Raw genomic sequence first — 21107 nt, 5'->3', positions numbered from 1 at the left:
AATTTTCAATATTCTTGAAAATATTTTGCTTTACAAGAAATATAATGTGTGCATTTCTGTTCAGATTTTGCTGTTTTGAGATACTTCAGAAAAACAAAACTGATTCTTATACTAGGAACAAAAATCTAATATGAGTTTGTAATCATAGCCTCTGAAATTTCAAAAGTTGCCACAATATTTTTCCAATCCTGTAAACTCAGAGATATAACTCCTTGCTTCCTACCAAAAGAACTGGGATCACTTCCTTCACCCATTTGGTTAATATTAATTGGCTCTAATATTGGCAGCCTGTCTTGGTCAAGCCTTATTCTTGCAAAGCCATCTCTTATAATAAAAGAAACGTAGAATATATTCTCCACTGTACGAGAGAAAGAGTTTGGATCAATCACAAACTCAAAATAGGACACAGGAGTATCAGGATACTTTCGAAAGTAGGTTTGCAACAATCCCAAGATTCTTTCTACTTCTTTTTCTGTTGCTTCTTGGTTGGTACTCAGGTCCAACTTCCTCAACTTTGTAGGCATATCCCCATTTCCTTCCATTTTGCGAAATTTTTTGTGATGTTCAAGTCGGGGCTTTCGTACAAAAGGCTCAGACTTGAATGAACCAAAAATAAAGTGGAATGTTTCAGCTTGCAATATCCAGGATGTTGCTTCCTTCTGTACTGTCTCCCAAAAGGAAAGAGAGATATTGTCATCACAACCACTCAACTCATCACATTCGTCTTCCATCCAATTGAGGCCCACAAATATAAACAGAAAGTCACAAAACGCTACTTGATTAAAAAAGCTCATATCAGAATTTAACTGCTTTGCTTTTTCTTTACCCAAATCAGAAGCCAAAACAAGAAACTGGGCATCGAGGGCAGCCTCTCTCGTTCGGCTCACTCCATCAAATAGGACGTTGGCTTCCTCGAGGGCCTCGGTTAAGGAGTCGCTGGCCGTGTTCACTATGTCCTCTCGGTTCTGCTGGACACTGTAGATGAGCTGCCGGTATTGCTTGCGGATGTTCCGACACTTCTCCTCGTCCTCGGTCTGACCCAGGAGGTGACAGTCTAGCTCGGGGTCCCCGGAGCTAAGGTCGTCAGAGCAGCTGTCCACCCCCACCACCACTTCCATCTTCGGCGGCTCCTCCTCCTCCTCCACCTGCTTCATGGAGCACGCACGGCAGGTGCCTGTCGCCACTGGCTCCTCGCCTCCCTTCAGGGAACCTTGCTTATCAGACATGTCGGTAACCGGCAGCACGCAGCCAACCGCCTTCAGAATGTTCCCGACGCTGGCGGAAATCCAGGGGGCAGTCGGAGAAGAGGAGGGATGCCAGCCCATGCGCAGTGCAGTGCGGACCTCTGCTGAGCTCGCCCCGCCCCGCCCAGCTCCGCCCCGCCCCGCCCCCAGCTCCTCCGTGGCTGCAGCTCGCTCTGCGCAGACCACCCCAGCGTCAGCCACCTGGCCTGCGCAATGCGAAGAACCGACGCAACAATGGACCCCCAGCCCCTTACGGAAATAATTCCCACTCAAGAGGCAGCTATTGTAATTTTCAGCAATGACAAAACAACCTAAGTTTCAAAGAAACACTTGGACAACAACTAAAGGTTCTACGCTTTAATTAAAACTTCCCTGCCATACATTGAAATGAGGTCCACATACTTCGTGCTCTGATTTAAAGCTTTTATTTAATGCTTGTTTTTAATAACTAGTGTGGCTAAACTGCTGGTAAGGACAAGTTAAGGTCGAGGGCCCTGAAATTTTAACTCTCATTAAAATTAGGCGAAATAAAGTTCCCAGGTGCAAGGTGACTGGAAATCACACAAATTTAATCGAGTTAATTAACCTTTGCTAGCCCTCAAAAAGCCAAATCCCTGCTCAGGTTATAAATGAGTGATAGAATGCTCACTTGGGTTCATTCCCATTCCTGGGGAGAGGGGGACGGATGGGGGAAGGGGGGGCGTGCACACAAAATCCTCTGCAATTTACCAATTCACCTCACGGGGTAGGATCTTTCAAGAGAACATGCGCAAGATGCACTTGTGACCTTCGGTTTTCCACTGCCTCAGAGAGGAAAAAGAAAATGGGTAGGTAGGGCTTTTCCACAAAACATATTTGGAAGTCTATCAAAGGTTAACAGTCACCTAAAAAGTGAACAAAGCTATGAGGATTTTAAACATGTTATAAGGATATGCAAGTGAAGTCTGTAAATTGGGTAAGTATGTGTTGGAAAATTCACCCCCTTGCTCACTGGAAATTCAAGTGCCAGGTCATGAAGCTACTCAGGTTATCAGTCACACATGTAGAAATATGTAACTGACAATGGAAGGACTACACAGTGGACCCATGTGCTGCATCTGGCAATCACAAATTTCAACTAACAAGGAAACAAATTGGCCCTACTTTCTCTTCCTGTGCATCTAGACCAGTTTTTCTTTTGGTCTAGTTTCCTGCATGTGAATAAACAGTAAAACCTATATTAACTCTAAAATTTTTACCTTACCATTCATCCATAATTTTTTTAAAGTAGGGGCAATTCAGGAAAAAACATGCACTTTTCAGAAACATCCATTATGGTTATTTGTGTGTGGATGTACTGTATTATCCTGCCCTATTAGATTGTGAGGTTTGCAAAAACAAAAACTTGACTTTAAATATTCCAAACACCTGATCTTATATGGATGCACTTGGGTATGTACTGACTGAATAAGTAATATACTTTAAGAGCTTTGTTCCAGTACTGTTACAAAAGTTATTTGGTGGCAAAGATTAATTTCACAAGATTAGTAGAATAGATTCCACACAATGAAGACAAAAATCAATTGTCTTTCAGAAAGTATCTTATCCCTCCTCTGAAACAAAGAAAAAACAAAGACCCAGCATCATCAAAGGGCTATCCTCTTCCCATCTGGCCAATCACAAATTAATACTCAAACCTCTCTTAAATCTCAGGTCAAAATGTAGTTAAGAACTCCAAGATCCAAATCCAAAAAAAGTCTACTTTTACAATAAACCATATTTTGAGGAGTGTATTTCAATCCACTTTAAATTCAATAAAAGCAATTTATAATTAAAAAATACTCCAAAAGATATGACAATCTCTCATTCTAACCTTTTCTTTTTTTTAGAAAAATCTGGTAATTCTCCCAAACTACTCAGAAAGTATCATGAATATCATTTACAGGGATTTCTCAGAAGATAACAGCTCAGACAACTTGCTCAAAGTTAACACTACATCAAAATGAGCATGATGTTATTAAAAACTGTCACTTCTAGTACTAAATTCATTCTATGCTGTATCAGGTCCTCAGGAACCTCATAATATGTAATTTAGGTCATCTGCAGAAAGGTAAACTTGTATAATTATATTCAGCCTTTAAGTCTGCCTTGAGATGCACACAATTTTAGTGTTTCTATCAAGTAAAACCATCTCAAGTTCAATGTTTTTTCCTCAGTCACTTAAATGGGATTTCTACACTTATGAATCCTTAAATCATTAAAACTGATTTTCTAACCTAAGATCCAACTACTGCTAATTATTATAAATGTAACTTAAAGGGGAAGAAATGGCAACACATAATTTCAAGTGATATTGGTGAACTTTTCCAGGACTTGGAACAGAAAGCACAGTGCAGTTTTCCTCTGGTTTTTCCTTTCCTCTCCTGTCTGAAGAACTCCTACCCAAGGCTCAACTGACCCTCCATTTTTTTTCTTCCATCTTTTCTTCCATATTTTTTTGTTCCTGTCCCAGAAGTTCAGACTGATTTACGGAAAGACCATTACAACAAATAGATTTTGTGACTTTTTCCAGCCAACACGAGAATCAGACTGGAGTTCCACAGTCTGACAGCTGGTTACACATGTCCCACTATCAGCTTCCTCCCAAAGCTTTTCTGTACTCTCTCATAGCAGCTTCTGTCCTCTCGACCCACCATCAGGGAATCTGTTTAATAGTGAGTTGTGAAGACAGGTGATAAAATTTCTGGTTTCATTTACAACAGACAGTAGATAGGGTGTGAGGTACATTTTCTCTTTCACCTTAATTTCCTTTAAATTTATATTTGTATAAAATTTTTGCTTTGTCTTTTGTAGTATATATTAAAGTTAAAACTTTGTTATGATCAAGGGATCTGGTTTTTGTTTTGTTTTGGTACCAAGGATTGACCCCAGGGTCACTTAACCACTGAGCCACATCCCCAGTCCTTCTTATTTTTAGACAAGGTCTTAATAAATTGCTTAATGCCTCACAAATTTGCTGAGGCTGACCTTGAACTTGTGATCCTCCTGCCTCAGCCTCCCAGGTCACTGAGATTATAAGCATGCACCACCATGCTCAATAAGAGATCTGTTTTTAAAAGGAGTTTCTAAGTGGGAGGAAAAAAACAACCAACCATGCATAGTGGCAGGAGACAACAAACCTGAGTTCTGGTCTTGATTTGTCAGCTAACGGTATTACCTTTAAGCAGACTGCTTAACTCTCATCCTCCAGTGACCTCATGCATAAGATGGGAATACTTAACTATTTATATCATACAATTACTAAGTACTGAATGAGGATTATATAACAGATCAGGCAATATTTTCAACTATTGAGTAGGTACTTAATAAACTATCCCCAAAATAGCTGATGTTTAATAAATATCAGACACTAATAAGAAAAAAATTTATATGCAAACCAGAAGCTTCACTCCTTATTGTTGCTCTAGAAACAACAACAACAAAAAGGTCTTAAAGCTTAAAATCAGTAAAAAGTAATAAAGGAATATATTCCACTACAACAAAGATATCTGCCATACAACAAAAAGTTAAAACCTACTAAGTTTCAACTACTGAAAATATGCATACGACTTTGAAGGTTAAATTTCTCCACAGGTATTTTTACGCAGATCCACAAAGAATCTGAGTTTACATGCAAAATTACTTAATAATTACTTATTATCATTAATAATTGTTTATCTCATGAAGAGCTCCTTAAATTCTAAACTTTTTTAAAAGTACAGTATCCAAAAATGGCTTTGAATAACTACTCTGTTCAAATAAAATAACATTATTATTGTTATAGTAAGGCTGGGGATAGAACCCAGGCAAGAGCTCTGTCACTGAGCTACACCCCATCCCAAGATGGCATTACTATGTGTAAAGTAAAAGTTAAAATGAAAGCCAGGTCACACTAAATAATATGGACTGCCACACACGGAAATTTAAAAAACCACCACCCTTGACTTGTGGTCAAGGCACACACTTACTGACATTTAAAACTCGGCACTAGTGACATGCCAAGCTCCAATAGCATAAACAAGGGTGTTGAGATAGTTCCAACCACACCTCAGAAGTCAGCAATGAGCATCATTCTGACAGACTGAGGGAGGGGCACTAGGTGTGTGGCTATTAAAGGTGGCAATGTTGAAGGAGCTCAGCTCTGGAGGCCTGGGTTCAAATAAAAAACATGTTTTCTCATTTTCTTCAGCCTTTGAGTTTCCTCACTTGTACAATCTGTCTCTGTCTCTCTCCAATTTTTTGTAGTGCGGGGGATTGAACCCAGGGCCTTGTGCATGCTAGACAAGCATTCTCAGCACTGATCTACTCCCCCTACCCACCACAAATGTATTTTATTTAAATATTTCATCCTACAGTTTGGTTATTAAGGGATAACAAACTCGTTACCAAGCTCCTCTGACAACACAGGTGCCTGATGAAGAGTAGCTAAAGAGACCTGATATGGCTTCTTCCCAACTGACCTGGACACTTCTGTATAAAATGCTCAAAGCTGACAATGCTACTGTCACACAGCTTTTTAAAAATTCTAAACTGCTTCCCCATGTGCTACCAAGAATCTTCTGAACAACTCAGAGCCCATCTTCAATGAAATCAGAACCTGAGAGCTAAGTTCTTCCCTGAGTGAGTCTCTGTTCCTACCTCCATCCATTCACTCAATAAATATTTTGCTAAAATGTACATGTGGTGTTAAAAAATGCATAGAAAATAGGAAAATGTATCATTGTCTCCTAACTTAATAGGCACCGTGTTTCATTCAACAAGCCTCTAACGAATGAACACCTCCTGTATACCAGAACTATGCCAGGAATATCAAGATGAATCAGGAGCACCACCGCACCAAGGAGGCAGGCATGTGGCTCAAAAGTAATAACAAAAACTGAATGCTAGAGGTGTGAGCGAACCAGAGCGAGCTCTGCGGATAGGAGGCCTTTCTTTGGGTCCCAGTCCTAGCTCTGCCACCTCACCAGCCTCGCGATTAGGACATGCTCCTCTAACTCTGAAGGTCTTCATTCCTGTTTCTGACACTACCACCTGCTTCAGAGGACTGCTGGGAGGACCTAGAATCTAATGTCTAACAGCATTCCACACAGCAGGCATGTCCACTTAGACATGAGCACCACACAGTTGCAACCACAAGCACAGAATATGCCTAGCTCTCCACCCTTGATGTGTAAGCCAAAAAATTATCATTGGCAGGATTCCTCCTTTCCAGAGATAAGGATTTGTGGGAAATGATGTGGGAACACAGCAGAGGAAAAGACCAGCCAAATCTGGTCTTGTACTGTGGACTAGGAGATGCTTGGAAAAGTGGATTTGAGTAAAAAGAGACATCAGGAAGTAAAACAGAGTACAGGGCAAGCAGGGGATACTTTAGGGAGAACAGTATTCCAGAAGTCTTCAGTAGGTGAGGGAGTACAGCCGGAGATAACCAGAAAAGCTGGTTGGGGCCAGGGCCCAGAAGGCACAGGATACCCAGCTAAGGAGTGTACTCTTTATCCTAGATGCAGATTGGGCTATGGGGAAGTGGCAGTCAGGAAGGTGACTCTGGCAGCAGACAGGCTGGGGAGGAGTGGAGAGTGGGAGGCCAGTTAGAGATGGTTGAGATGGTGTAGGCAAGAGGAAATGAGTACCTTGACCCAAGCAGAACTCAACAGTAGCAAGAGGCAGATGCATGTGGGAAGAGTCAGGCCTGGTGAGTGAACAGACCAGAAAGGCAAGAGGAGCTCTGAAGCCTGGACCACAGCACAATGATACTGCTGTTGAAAGATGGACAGCAAAAAGAAGTTCACACTGTCACCTGGCCTAAGTGGTCAAAGGGCACGTAGGGTTTGAACATGGAATCACAATCAGTAAAATTTATTATCAGCATGAAATACATTTCTTTATGATAACAATCTATGCTTCTTTCAAATGTCAGTAGTCCTTATCCTTATTTCCTTCTAAGGTAAACGAGAGATCTGCTCATTTCCCTCACCTTCAAGGCAATCCTCCAACCCTCTTTCAGGCCTCAGCCTTAAGCAGGCTAAAAACAGTTCCACTACTCCCAGTGCTCCAAAGAGATGACCTCTATCAAAGGAAGTAATCAAAGAAATTGAGTTTTCTGTCAGTTTTGGTAGAATAGCAAGAAAGAGAGGGAATGGAGAGTCAATCAATTACTACTCGTCTCCTTATGTCCATTCAGCTAAGAGGCTGGTTTCTGAGTCTTTGTTTCAGCATCTACCTCCCAAGGAAAGACTATGGACCACCACAACCAACTGCAACATGATCACATCCTGGCTCCCACTGCAACTGTCCACACAATTCACTAGGACGTTAAGGTCCTCTGTTGCTTTGTGTCCCTCATCTCTTCTATTACTACCCTAAAGGAATAAAGTCCCATGTTGTCAGTGTCGGTCCCATCACCCTAGATTATCATGTCAAACTACTGAAGACTTACCTACGTTTAACTCTTAGTGTTCCATCAAGTAAGTTTTCACTCACTTTGCTTCTCCTCTCAGAACCACCAAGACGCATTTACACAAGTGATTTCAAAACTCTGGAATTCTGGAAACACTGATTCACAAACAAGGAGGTTCCCTACAGGAATACTTGTAATCCTGCCTTAAAAACGAAGATGTTTATGAAAACCAGATGTTTACATCTGAGCACCAAGAACTCTATTCATAGTTCTTAGGTAGTCTCTTAACTCCAATTTCACACACAAAGAGCTTACTTCCAGACTTCTGTTCAATGACACAGTGTTCAACAGAAAGCTTACTTCCTTGTTGAGTTCCCATTTGCTGTCTTCTAATTAATATTTTGAGAGTATCAAAAAGCAGTCCTTCATTTTCCCCAATTATAATGATTATGTCAACTGATCTTGATCAAACTGCCTTATACATTAAAGTAGCCTCAAGCTTATTTCCCACAAGAATTAACAGGAAGAGGCTTATTTAAAATAAACAGAACAAAAAAGCCAGCTCCCTGCCCACTTCCAGAAGGTCTACTTCTGAACCGGGCAAAGCCCCAGCCTGCGAGTTTCCCAGGCACTGCAGAGGACTCTGTGTAGGTGGTCCACAGGCTGAACTTTCAGACACACACTTCTAGAAGCCTTCATCCTTTAGGCTCATCAGAACCTCCCAGAAGGATTCTTCTCTATAGTACACTCACTATGAAAAGCAAGGTAGGTTTTGCTGCTGTTGGGGGAGGATGGGGGACAAGGGAAGAAGCTATATAAAAAAGAGAAAACAAAAGCAGTCGTCATGATTACTTTCTTATCCATTATTCACACTGCGATTAAACTATGAAATCTTAATTTTTTAAAAAAGTTATGAACTTTAGGATCATCACACTAACCCCATAAACCTTTCTCCACTCAAACCCAATGTTCCCTAAATATGTTTAAAACCCAGCAGTTAGGCCCAATGTAAGCAACAACACACTAGAAGTTCACAAACCTTTCAAGCCAGTAACCCCTATCTCCTTGTGTCTCAGCAAAAATAAAATAAGCAGAAACCAAAAATTAAATCAAATGATACAAAAAGTAGAATGGTAAGTTTACTTAAAACATTTGCTAAATGTAAAGTATGTATGGGTGGTATGTTTTTCATTAATGGTATCATACAACTCACCATATGTCTAAAATCAACAGATCATGTGGAGTTGAAAACATCAGATCACATCCATAGAGTTCCAAAACTTATAAAATGATTATTTTACTCCCACTGATGCTTAACCGGGAGCATCAAAAGGATTACATAAAAATCAAATGCCTATATAACTTTGTAAACTTATGACACAGATGAAGAGAAAATAATAAACTGACCAGGAGAAATATTAATAGACCTTTGACCTTTGTCTCACATTACTTGGAAATAAAAGTCTGAGTAACATAATTATTTTAACTGAAGTTAAAAGCCTTTTTATGTCCTTTAATTATTTTACATTAATTAGCTATTTGTCTTTGAAGTCTAGTTCCATTTTCTATACTCATTCATCAAAAAGGTAAATAAGTTTTAAAATATAGTAAAAAAAAAAAAATACAAATTAATTGTTAATGCTATTCCTAAGGGTGCAAATTACTAAATACATTTTTATGGTTAAGGCAGGCCTCAGGTTTACTTCAAAAAAGGAAATGTTCAAATATATGTTCCATTTCTTAAAAACTACATTGATAAAACACCTCCCAGCTACAAGGAAGACTGAGGTAGGAGGATGTAAGTTGGAGGTCAAGCCTGGACAACTTAGCAAGGCTTTGTCCAAAAATAAAAGTCAAAAAGGACTTGGGATGTAGCTCAGTGGTAGAGTGCTTGCCTAGCAAGCCCAAGGTTCGATTACCCCCTCCCACAAAAAAAAACCTACATAGATACAAATGTTTAAGGACAAAAAGGCAATCTCCAGAAATCAAAACGATGGCTGAAGGTGATGGAATACAGGAGGCTTTCTAACCTGGCAATCAACCACATAGGATGTGGAACATCCACCGGGCTGTCCTATCTGCTCAACCCAAAGAGAACATTTCTCTTTTCCTTTCTACCCACCCAATTATCAACTTCTGGGCTACAAAAGAGCCTCCTGAGGGGAAATGAAATCACCCCAGGGATTTCTTGGTTGCTGTCCCCGGAGCCTGGGGTTCTGGGTCCCCCCAGCCCTCAGAGAATTAAAGAGGAAGGCCATAGGGGCCAGTCTGAAGACGAAGATAGGCATTTCCTGATGGCCTTTTCTAAGGACTTCCCTAAACCATTTAAGACACTACACCACCAGTAAATTTTAAAATTATTTGCATTAACTGGAAGGGAGAGAGGAAGGAAGACAAAGGACACTTTGGAAGTCATCTCGTCCGGGGACGGGGGCGCTCACTGTAACCTCAGCTACTTGAGACTGAGGACCGCAAGCTGGAGGCCAGCCTGAGCAACGTCGTGAGACGCAATCGCAAAATAAAACGGGCTGGGGACGTGGCTCAGTGTAGGGCGCCCCCGGGTTCAATCCCAATACCGAAAGAAAACAAAAAAAAGCCATCTTAACAGAGAGCGGTTTCTCGTTTCCCCAGCGCCCCCGCGGCCCGGCCAGACCGGGCCACACGTGCGGCGGCTGGGCGCGGCTTGCCCTCGGGAGGCGCCGGCCCGGCCGCACGGCCTCGGGCTCGGGAAGGAGGCTGCGGCCGCCGGGGCTCGCGGCGCGCTCCTACCTTCAGGGTCGGGCCACGGCCGCGCGTCTGCTCCCGCTCCACGGCACCCGGGCCCTCGGGCCTGCCCCGCCAGTCGGCTAGCGCTCCTGGCCACCTCCCGCGGTCCTCCGAGGCACAAAAGCCCCGGCGAGCGTGAGCTCGGCGCCGCGGAGCAACGCGGCGGGGCGGGGCGGGGCGGGGCTTCCGGCGGCCGCAGCCGGCAACCAGCGCCCGGGGCTCCGCGCTGCGCGCCGAGCTCACCGGCGGGGAACCCCCTGGATGGAGGTTGCTGTGAACCTGAGGGTTCCCGCCAAAGCCGCGCAAGGCTAAGCTTAAGCTCAACGGCCTGCTTTTCCAGTAAGTCCGGAATTCAGAAAGCTTCAAAAAATCACTTTACGACACAATTATCTCAGCTTTCTCAACACCTCCGCGTGGATCTTGCTTTGAAGTTTGCGCCCACAGGGACTGCCAAAATCCAACTTCCAACTTCCCTTGCAATCTGAAACCACCGGGAGAAATTAGCATTCTGCCAACTTTGGGGTTTTTAAAAAGAATCCTGAAGCAATTCTAGGTGAGAACAGGAACTAACGATCCAATTTCCCAAAGGGGTGAACTCAGCAGAGATTCAGTCAGTGGCAGAATTCAAAGCCGTCTCCACTGACCCAGGCCTGGTGCTGCACGGGTTAACCTTTCATCCCCCCAGCTGTACTGCAGATGTGGGTTTTCACCAGCCCATCTAGCAAATCCGGAAACCGAAGGCAGAAAAGCGAAGGAGCCTGCCCGAGTTCCAGCAGCGTCCACAGCACGAGCAGGACTCCACCCAGCCCTGGTGGGCTGTGCTCCTAACGCTAGCCAGCACTGCCTCGCTGATAAGGTAAGAGCCAGGAGGCAGTCGAGGCTGCCCTGCTTCCTCATGTCTGGATGGGCAAGCCACTTGTCAAAACACGGAGTGTACACGAGCTTTGCCAGTTTCTCCAGATTCCTGAGGATTAAACGGTGTGAAAATTCCTGGAAAGGCGTGCTACCGTCAAGGATGTGCCAATCCACACCACAGTACACTGCCTTCTACATTTCAAGACTCGTGCTCCAGAAATGATACAAAACCCCATTTTCTCAGAGTCCGACAGAGGCTACCAAGAGAACGCGCGAGGAAACCACCGCCGACAGGGGGCCAACCTCACCCACCACAGGCAGCAGCTGGCGCGACCCGGCCCGCACTGCACGCTGCCGACAGGCTCGCTCTCGCTGGCCTTCCGAGAGCCGCGACCCTCTCGGACCTCACCCCCTTTCCCCCGATGCAGCGCCGGCGCTGGCTCAGCCGCCAGCAGCCGTCCCCGGCGTGCTCACCTGCCGGGTGCCTGGGCGCCGAGCGCGCTCTGCTTCCAGCGGCCGCGGAGCTCCCAGGAAGGGAGAAGCGCGGAGACGGCAAGCTCCCCGGGCACCGCACCTTCGGCCGGGACGCAGTGCCCGACTGAGGCTGGCCAAGGCGACTGGCCAGCTGGTTCCTAGTGGCTATGAGAAGCCACGCCCTGCTCTGAGCGGGAGGGTGAACCGCCAGAGTCAGAATGACGAAGCAGAAATGCACTCCTCGTGCCGCCCTGGCAGCCGCCGCCGCTCGGCTGGGCAAAGTGGGAGCTCCTAATTGGGCGACGGCGTTTCCTGCCTCCCGGTGGCCGCCCCCAGCGCGAGACGGGGTGGAAACAGAGGAACCAGAACTAAGTAAGAGCTGCGCTAGCTGGACTGTGCCCTCAGGCACTGGCTCGAGAACTGGCTGCCCGCTTGAGTCCCATGAGGATCTTTAGAAATGCTGAAGCTTGGCTCCCACACAGACAGCCTGTCATCTTTGGTATGGAGTGACCTGGGTATCTAGCTTTTAGAACTTTGTCTAGTTGACAGCAAAATCGGAACCCACTGCCCTAAGGTAATGCATTAGTCCTCTGGGTAATTCCCTAAAGGAAGTTAAGCATCCATTTCATCCTGACTAATCCTGCCGTGACACATTCTCAATAGCACAAAACTTCCCCGTCGCGCACTTCCTCCCACCACACTCAGGTTTGGGTTTGTCTCGTTTGTTTTAAGGAAAGCTCAGCGTGCATTTAACGCAGGCGGTTCCAGGTACCTGCCTCCCCTGCCCGCAGCGAGCCCTGCCCTCTGCGCTTCCCAGTTCTTGCTCGGGTTCTCACTCAGCACCTTCACCAGTCGGTGGCCACGAATGCTTGCTGAATAAATAAACCACAGTACGTCTTTCCCACCTCTTTGGAAGACGCCACACTGAAGGACACAAGGTGAAAGGGCTGCAGGTTCCTAACTGCAGGGAGATGCCACGCCTCCTCCGAACTGGCTCCTCCTGCCAGCCCCTTCCCAGGTAGTCAGAGGCTGCTTTAGCTCACACACTACACACACCGCACACGCTCTACGCACACTAAACCACACTCCCTGTGTGTGGTGAGTGTGTGAGCACTTCACCTGAATCTGGGGATGGCCTAGTATATAGGTGTTCAGGAAACAATGTTATTAAGGGGTGGAAAATGGAAAACAAAGCTGGGGCAAGGGAAGACTCCATGTACTCCTCCTGAGTCAAGCTCCATACGAACCGTTTCTATGCCTTATCTCATTTAACTATAAAATAACAGCCCGTGAACTAGGAGCATAAGCTTCTCATTCTTAAAAATATATAGGAACTACAGCTTGTTGCAAAAGAATGACATAGGATGGGGGCGGATTTTTTTAAAAATCATTTAATTTGAAATAATGAAATAAACACTTTGATGAGACACCTGTTCGATTTCAGGAGCCTCCACACTGACTGCATCTTGTGTGGACAGACAGTTCAAGGTGATTATAGTTAATGTTTTCCAACTGCATGTGAGAAAAGGCTAGATGAGTCATTTTATCTTACATTGTTCTTAGGTAAGCAAATTATAGCACAAATTCCCAGATTAGTTCCATGTAGTTATTTTCTTTTTAAGTTAAAAAAAAATCACCATTTTAAACACACCTTCTTGGGAAGATTATAACTCATTGGTGCAGCACATGTTTAGCATGCTTTGAGCCCTGGGTTCCCACCCAGAGCCACAAAAATAAAAAAAATAAACCCCCTTCTATATAAAAATATTGTATCCAACTTCAACTAAAAAATAATAATAACAATAATAATAATAAAGAATACAGAGACCACTTAAGAAGCCACTGTGGCCATGCCACAGTGGCATAAACCTGTAATCCCAGGTGGCTGAGGCAGGAGGATTGCAAGTTCCAGACCAGCCTCAGCAACTTAGTGAGAAACTGTCTTAAAATATAAAAAAGGACTGGGGATGTAGCTCAGTGGTAAAGTGCCTCTGAGTTCAATACCTGGTTACCACCACCACCACCACCACCCCAAAAAAAGAAAGAAAAAGAAGTTTCTGTGGTGGCCCAAGCTAGAGGTGATAAAGGCTTGGATTGGGTTGGTTTAGGGAGGTGAGAAAATACATTTGAAAGTTTACTGCAATTTGCAGGTGGATGGAATGAGGAAACAAAAGAAAGAGAAGAATCTGTGATGATTCCAGACTTTTGGCCTTGACAACTGAGCAAATAGTGACATTCTTTAATGAAAGGGAGAACAGTCAGGGAAGAGGGGGAAAGCAATAGTATGGGACAATTAGTTTTAGAGATCTATTAGTTTTCAAAATAGAGGTGTTAAATAAGCAGTTGGATATACAAGTCTGGAGTTTCGGGGAGATTAGAATTAAAAATAAAAATGTAATAGTCAATAAAGATATTTAATGCAATGTGGATTACGGTTTTCCAGAAAAAAATCTGTAGAGTAGCAGGGTATGTGTGTATGTGTGTCTGTGTGTGTGTGTGTGTGTGTGTGTGTGCGTGCGTGCAAGTATGTGTGCAGAGAGAAAGAGATGTTTTGGTAAAGGAAATTGAACCCAGGAGTGCTTAACCACTGAGCCTACTTCCCCAGCCCTTTTTATTTTTTATTTTGAGACAGGGTACCACTAAGTTGGTCAGGACCTCTTTGAGTTGCTGAGGATGGCCTCCAATTTGCAATCCTCCTGCCTCAGCCTCCCAAGACATTGGGATTAGAGGTATGTGCCACCATGGCTGGCTGAGAGATTTTTAAAATTGGCACATGATTATGAAAGCTGACAAGTCTAAGATCTACAGGGCTGGCCCAGAGGCTAGTAATTCAGGCAGCAGGCTGGAGGCAGAACTATTTCCTTTCAGGAGCCTTCAGTCTTTTCTTTTCAGTCCCTCAACTAATGAGATGAAGCCCATCTGCTTTACTCAAAGTCTGCTGATTTCACTGTTGGTCACACTTTAAAAATGCCATCACAGCAACATCTAGACTAGTGTTTGACCAAACGTGGGCAACCATAGCCTGGCCAGGTTGACGTACAAAATTAATTCTCACCTATGTCTCTAGATGAAGTTACCAGCGAGTTAGGATAATGAAGAAAGCCAGGACAGAGCCCAGCATGTTGTAGGGACAGACAGGCAAGGCACCAAAGATTGCAGGAAACGGTTTTATTTGGCTGCAGCCAGATTCAGAGGGCACAGCTTTTGCTGTAATCAATCAATCCCCTGAACCACGAGTTCAGATAGTTTCAGAATTTTATAAACAGCATGTATTGGGAGGGCCTCAGAAGTTCACAGTCTGTAAAAGTTCACATAAAAGCAGCTTTTTCTTTCACTGTTCTGGGCAAGTTAACTCTTCAAGGACAACACCTGAGAAGGGGACAGCTTCTTCTCCCCTCTCTTTCCTCCCCCTCCAGCTGTTACCATGGAGCCCAATTGGTAACTTATCTTAAAAATGTAGACATCTCTGTGAAGCCCAGCTCACGGCCAGAGGCCTTGTTTGTACATTTCTACAAACTACTATACTGGATATGTTTGTGAAAACTAGTAAGGGGGTGTCCAGCACCTGGAGTGCTGGTATCTTCCCAGACAGCAGCCAAGTAAAACAGGGCGACACGAAAATAGGAAGTTTATCTACATTGAACTCTTTTGCAGAGACTCTGTTGCTGACAGTCCTAAAATCAGTCCTGGTGAAGACTTCTGGAGAAGCCCAGTTAAGACTTTTCTGTGGAGAAAGGGTGTGCCACTTCAAGCACACACAAACTACAAAGGAGAAGCACCCAGCAAATGAGCCCCAGGGTGAGGGGGAAAGACAGGAGGAGAGCTGAGAGTGTGGTCTCCCAAGCCAATGAAAAGAGCTCCAGAAAGGAGGGAGATCAATGCTGAGATCCTGGAAGAAACCCCCAGTCACTGTGGGTTTTTATGAAAATGAGGAGGGGAAAGAAATTCTAATCAGAGAGAGTTCAACAAGAAACAGAAAATAAGAAAATGGAGGTAGCACATAAAGCAAACTTCAAGGGTAAGTGGAAAAGGACTCGAGGAGGAGGGTACAGGATCCAGAAAGGTCTTTTTGTTAGGTCTTTGTCTAAGGAGGACATTATCATAGTGTGATTTTATACTGAGGGAATAATCCAGTAGAGGGATATGTGGCAAGTTCCAATGAGGACAGGAAGGAAAGGGGGTCACTGTAGAACGAAGTCCTTTGAAAATAATTTACGTGCAGCACAGACTGTGCAGCAAAGCCAGAGAACCAGAACTGAAGTACCTGGAGAGCCGGGTCACTCCGCCTCTCATCTTCTTTATCTGCTTTCAACAAGGGCCTCTGTGATCTTCCACCTCTTCATCTCACTGAAGCCTTCCCCCAGCCCGGAGCCCCATCATTAGCTTCTTCCAATCCCTTTAATTACTGGGCCCCCTCTCACCACAGGCCTTTGCTATCTCCCAGCATTCAGCAAATCTAGTTCCAACGTGTCTTCCTTGAGGAGGCTATCAAAGTCAACCCCCCATGAAATGTTCCCAAGTTCCCAGGCATTCTTTCTACTCAGCACATCACAACCGCAATTGTATTTTTCTTTAGCATTATTTGATCAATGTCAGCCTACCCCTCTAGAATAGCACAGTCCAGCAGAACTTTATGAGATGATGGCAGTGTCTACTAGTCACATGTGACTAAAGATAGCTAGTGCAAACACAGATCTGGAGTTATTTTAGTTAAGCTTAATTAATTTAAGTGTAAATAGCCACAGGTGAGCAGGGGCTACAATTATTATTTATGCTCACCATAGTGAGGGTCGGTCATGTTCCCGACCCTTAGTACAGTGCACACACATAGTAATCACTTAGTAAATATTTGTTCAGAGATCAAATATGTAAAATGAATACATTACATTAATTTGTAGATTCTATCTTTTTCCAGAGAAGAAAGGGAAAACGTTTTTATATAACACATATTGGGTGGTACTCAGATTTCCTATAAAGGTGTATTTGACCTTTAAGAATTTGATCTATCTCAGAAGGAAGCTGGGATAATAATGAGAACATAGTGATGGTCCCAATGAAATGACATCTGTAATATGCTTAGGAAAGTGCCTGGGATATAGCTGGTGCTCCAGGGTTGTGGTCCATAAACTTCAGGGGTACACAGTGGAGAAGCACATAATGGTAAGGGAAAATTGGAGAAGGCTTCTTAAAGCAAGTGATATTTGAACCATATCTGGAAGAGTAATTAAAATGGTAAAACTGGGAGGGAATAATGCCTAAGAAATTTTCAGTGGCTAGTATGTGCTGGGCATAAATCCAGGTCTTTCCATTTTTAATTTAATCCTCACAACCATTGTTTCCCCCATTTTACAGATGGAAAAAAACGGAGATATAAAGACGACCAGTATCTTGCTCACAGCCACCTAGCTAATAACTGGCAGAACTGAATCTGACGCCCCGCCCGTGGTTCTTGCCAACATGCTATTCCACCTCCCGAGCAGAACTTCTCCGGGCAGAGGAGGCGATATGTACAGATACACAGTGTGTCTCTGCCCCGGGGACTCGGGAGGATAAAGGGAGATGAAACAATACAGACACGCTGGATTTAGCCTGGGGTTCACAAGGCATGGGTTGTGTCTGACTCTTTCACATATATTCTCAATGAATCCTCAGAATAATGCAGGTATTACACCCATATTATGATATTAGAAACTGAGATTCCAAAAAGCTAAGAATCCTTCCAAAGCAGATGAGTTCTAGAGTTGGGTTAAAAATCCAGGGGTGCCAATCTCCAAATCCATTGTCTGTCACACAGTTAAACAACCTACAGGGAGGTATAGACTAAAAAGAGCAACATGCTGTAGGAAAAAAAAAAGCAATCACTTTCTGCAAGTACCAGGAAGAGTCACTCACCAAACACCCACCTGAAAACCTTGAAATCCTGCCTGGAGGATCACGACCCTGTGGAGGCTTCTCTCATTGAACACAGAATTCATCACTCCTTTTTCTTATATCAAGCTAAATTAAAGTCTTCTGTTTACATCTCTACTGCTCTTAGAACTGTCACTTATTGAGCACCTCCATGCCTCGGCTTCACATGTTCTCATTGATCCTCTCCCAAACCCCTTGTGATTGTACCATCAGCTCCATTTACAGATGATTAACCCCAGGGTAAACGACTAGCCCCAGTCTCACATCTGGCCAGGATTTACCTTTGCACTGTCTTCTCGCGACCACATATAATTTACTGAGGGGCTGGTCTCTGTTTCCCTGGTACCTGGCACAGTGCCTTCCCCAGTAAAGACTCACTCAAGGTTTGAATCCAAGTGGTCCTTCAGCAGGCTTCTGAATATTCATGAAGCAGAGCAGAGAAGAAAGCCTATGGTGTTGTGGTGAGCCAGAGCTGAATGATGGGGAGGAAGCCCAGATCTGTAGCACTCCAGTCTCTGTGGTATAAACACTCCCAACCTTGGCTGATTTCAAGCTATCATCTACTTGCAAAATTCCTGAATGTTTAATAATGTCAGTTCCAGCACACTGCCCCAAATCTCAAGGTCACATAGCCTGGCCTTTCTGTTGGCAAGCTTCTACTACCTCTCCATGCCTTGGTTTACTCATCTGTCGAGTGGTGATAAATATAGTATCTATACCTCGTGTGGTAGTTGTGGAAATTGGATGAGTAAAAAGCTGTGAAGGACTAAGAGTGTAAAGGATTTGTGCTATTCGCATCACCATGTCCTTCTGCGTGGTATAAGTCCATGAAGGCTTAGTGCAATTGTGATGCTGGATTTTCCCCTTTTATAAGTTAGTCATCCACAACTGTCAACAATGTGTTACACTAGACACTGCTGGAAACCTAACTTGAAGGAGAGCATTCATTTTCCTTCTAATTGCCAGTCCATAGCTAGCCATGCCATTTTCCACAGCGCATGTATTCTCACACTCTGGGCTTTATCTTTTCCTCGGAAAAGAAAAATATGATTTTCTTAAACAACTTGCTAAAAGAAGTGGAAGGAATATGAGGAATTTCTTTATAAATGAGTACAGGCACTTCGTATCATGTGTACATAGGTACAAAATGCACATACACTATTGCATGCACAAATATTTCCCTTCTGATGCATGGTGAGGCACGCCTATAATCCCAGAAGCTCAGGAGGAAAAGGCAGGAGGATCATGAGTTCAAAGCCAGCCTCAGCAACTTAGTGAGTCTTCTAAGCAACTCAGTGAGACACTGTCTCTAAATAAAATACAAAACAGAGCTGGGGATATGGCTTGGTGGTTAAGCACCCCTGGGTTCACCCCCCAATACCCAAAAAAAGAAGAAATATTCCCCCTTTGCACTCCATTTGTCTTACTTAGGTTTCTCGGTGTCCATTTCAATTCCAGAGGAAGAGAAAGTTTTTTTATAGGTTGCCCTTGACAGAAATGCCTCAGGAGGTGCAGGCTCCATCCCAGTCAACTCTCAGATATGTGTCTTATAATTCTGGAGACCAGCCACCCTCAACCTAGTCAAGAGGTTGTATAAGTATTAATTAATAATGGTGAACAGCTTTTAGATATGAAAGAACTATCACATAGCTTATTATTAACCTCTGAATTCTTAAATGTTATTAGGTAGTTGATATTAAGAGGAACATCCCCCCAGTAATTTCTCCCAGAGCTGAATGAAACTAGCCAGTTGATGACTATAGGTCATTGGTGGTGGGCTGGGGACACCTCCCAGAGCTGAGCCTGGCACAGTCCTGTATCCTCTGGTTGGTAGATAATACTGAATAAGATAGGATAGTTAGTGGGTCCCAGTGAAGGCTTTTTTTTTTTTTTTTTTTTTTTTAATGTAAAGGCCACTCCATGAGGTTAACCATTAGAAACATTTCAACCAACTCCTCTGTCCTGGGGTTATGGGACTAGGGAAGCACAACACATCTGAGTAGTAAAGGCTACAGACTCAAAGGCTAACCAATATCCAATACCCATTTAGCATGGGTTTTTGTTCAATGCCCCTAACTACAATCTATATAAGCCTCTAGACTAGAATATTTAAGTGGTAACCTGCTCTCAGGTCCCCTCGTACCTTGCAAGAGTTCTATCTTTTTTCTTCTCACTTCATAAATCCTATTTCTTTCACTCTTACTTTCCATTGTGGCCCATGGATTTCATTCTTCAAATTTATGAGACAAGAACCCAGAAAGTAATTGACAGTGAGCATTTAGATCCAACATTAGTAGCTGCAACACACCACTGGATGGTAGTGGAGAAGGATCCGGGTTTCCTGTAGCTATCTTTGGAGCTGACACTAGCAAGCATCTCCTGCTGTGATGAGCTGCTAACACTAAAATGGGATTTCTTAACTGCAGAGGCCTGCAGCCTACATGGATCTCACCTTCCAGCAGAAGCAGAGTTGAGTTTCATCTCAGACTCCAATTTCAATACTCTAGGCCCTGGATTGAGCTGAGAGAACTATGTCTCATTTAAATCTATTAAGACTAATTTTTCTACTAAAGACAGAGAGAACTTTGTAGTTTTCTGGGTTAGGGATATAGCTCAGTGGTATAATGCTTGCCTAGCATGTGAAGCTTAGGGTTTGATTCCCAGTATCATGTAATTTTCCACCAAATACTTCTGAATTCTTTCATCTACAGATTTTAAATGCTTATTTAATCTCTCAATAATCTCAGGAACTCTCTGAGACTCTATTGTAATGAAGGAGGTTGGACTACCTCCTGCTGTCCTTGATCTGGTTCAAGGTTAACCATTTAAATGGGTTTCTTTTTTCTCAGAAGTATAACATACATGAAGCTTCTAGTTCAGCGTTTTCTAGTCATTGAATCTTCTAAAAAGGTCAAGTATTTCCCATCTCATTATCATCTATGGTCTTTATATAGACTATATCATGGTTCCTTTATACTTAAGATTTTTAAAAAATAATTTCTTGAGACAGAGGTCTTGCTATGGAGCCTGGATAGCCTCAAACTCCTGCTCAAGTGACCCGCAGCAGCCTCTTGAGTACCTGGGTCTGTAGATGCACCCCCTTCCCCCTGGCTTATACTTATGGTTTAAATTAGAGACACATGTAATGTCTAATTGAATTATTGTGCTAATTTTTCAGATGAACCAATCTCAGCCGTTCCACAGGAAAAACAAAATGTAATTGGCATCACAAACTAAACTCTAGGCCATTGATTTCCTAAAATAAAGAAATGAAGATTTCATTTCCAAGTCTGCTTTCAGCATGTGTGTGTGTGTATACATATTCAGATACACACACACACACACACACACACACACACACACACACACACACAGCTGTGAATGAACTGTGGGCATGTCTAAGCCATCTCTAAGTGGAGGGGCACCCTTCAGAGAAATCTTGG

The 21107-nt window shown here is 43.6% G+C and overlaps 2 protein-coding genes across 3 annotated transcripts in view; both read right to left on the bottom strand.

The window, feature by feature from the left end:
- The window catches only part of Txnrd1 (thioredoxin reductase 1), a 59330-nt gene extending 47494 nt beyond the window's left edge, over positions 1-11836 (bottom strand). The window contains exon 1 of one of the 2 annotated variants that reach the window (XM_076855044.2): positions 11755-11836. The gene's annotated coding sequence lies outside the window, so the exon portion shown is untranslated. Of the gene's footprint in view, positions 1-10428; positions 10511-11754 lie in introns of those variants that run through there. The other variant, XM_076855043.2, reaches the window with a different exon arrangement.
- On the bottom strand, positions 126-1226 carry Eid3 (EP300 interacting inhibitor of differentiation 3). Its single transcript, XM_076855422.2, has one exon. It carries the CDS (start codon positions 1224-1226, stop codon positions 126-128), a length of 1101 nt encoding a protein of 366 aa, XP_076711537.2.
- Positions 11837-21107: the final 9271 nt, after the last annotated feature.

This window comes from Callospermophilus lateralis, chromosome 4 (assembly GCF_048772815.1).
Source record: "Callospermophilus lateralis isolate mCalLat2 chromosome 4, mCalLat2.hap1, whole genome shotgun sequence".
Taxonomy (NCBI): Eukaryota; Metazoa; Chordata; class Mammalia; order Rodentia; family Sciuridae; genus Callospermophilus; species Callospermophilus lateralis.
Note: the sequence above shows the minus strand (reverse complement) of the source record. Positions and strands in the feature narration are given on the sequence as shown.

Excerpts from the sequence above, each read along its gene's own strand:
- Eid3 (XM_076855422.2), bottom strand. The coding sequence starts at position 1,226 with ATGTCTGATAAGCAAGGTTCCCTGAAGGGAGGCGAGGAGCCAGTGGCG.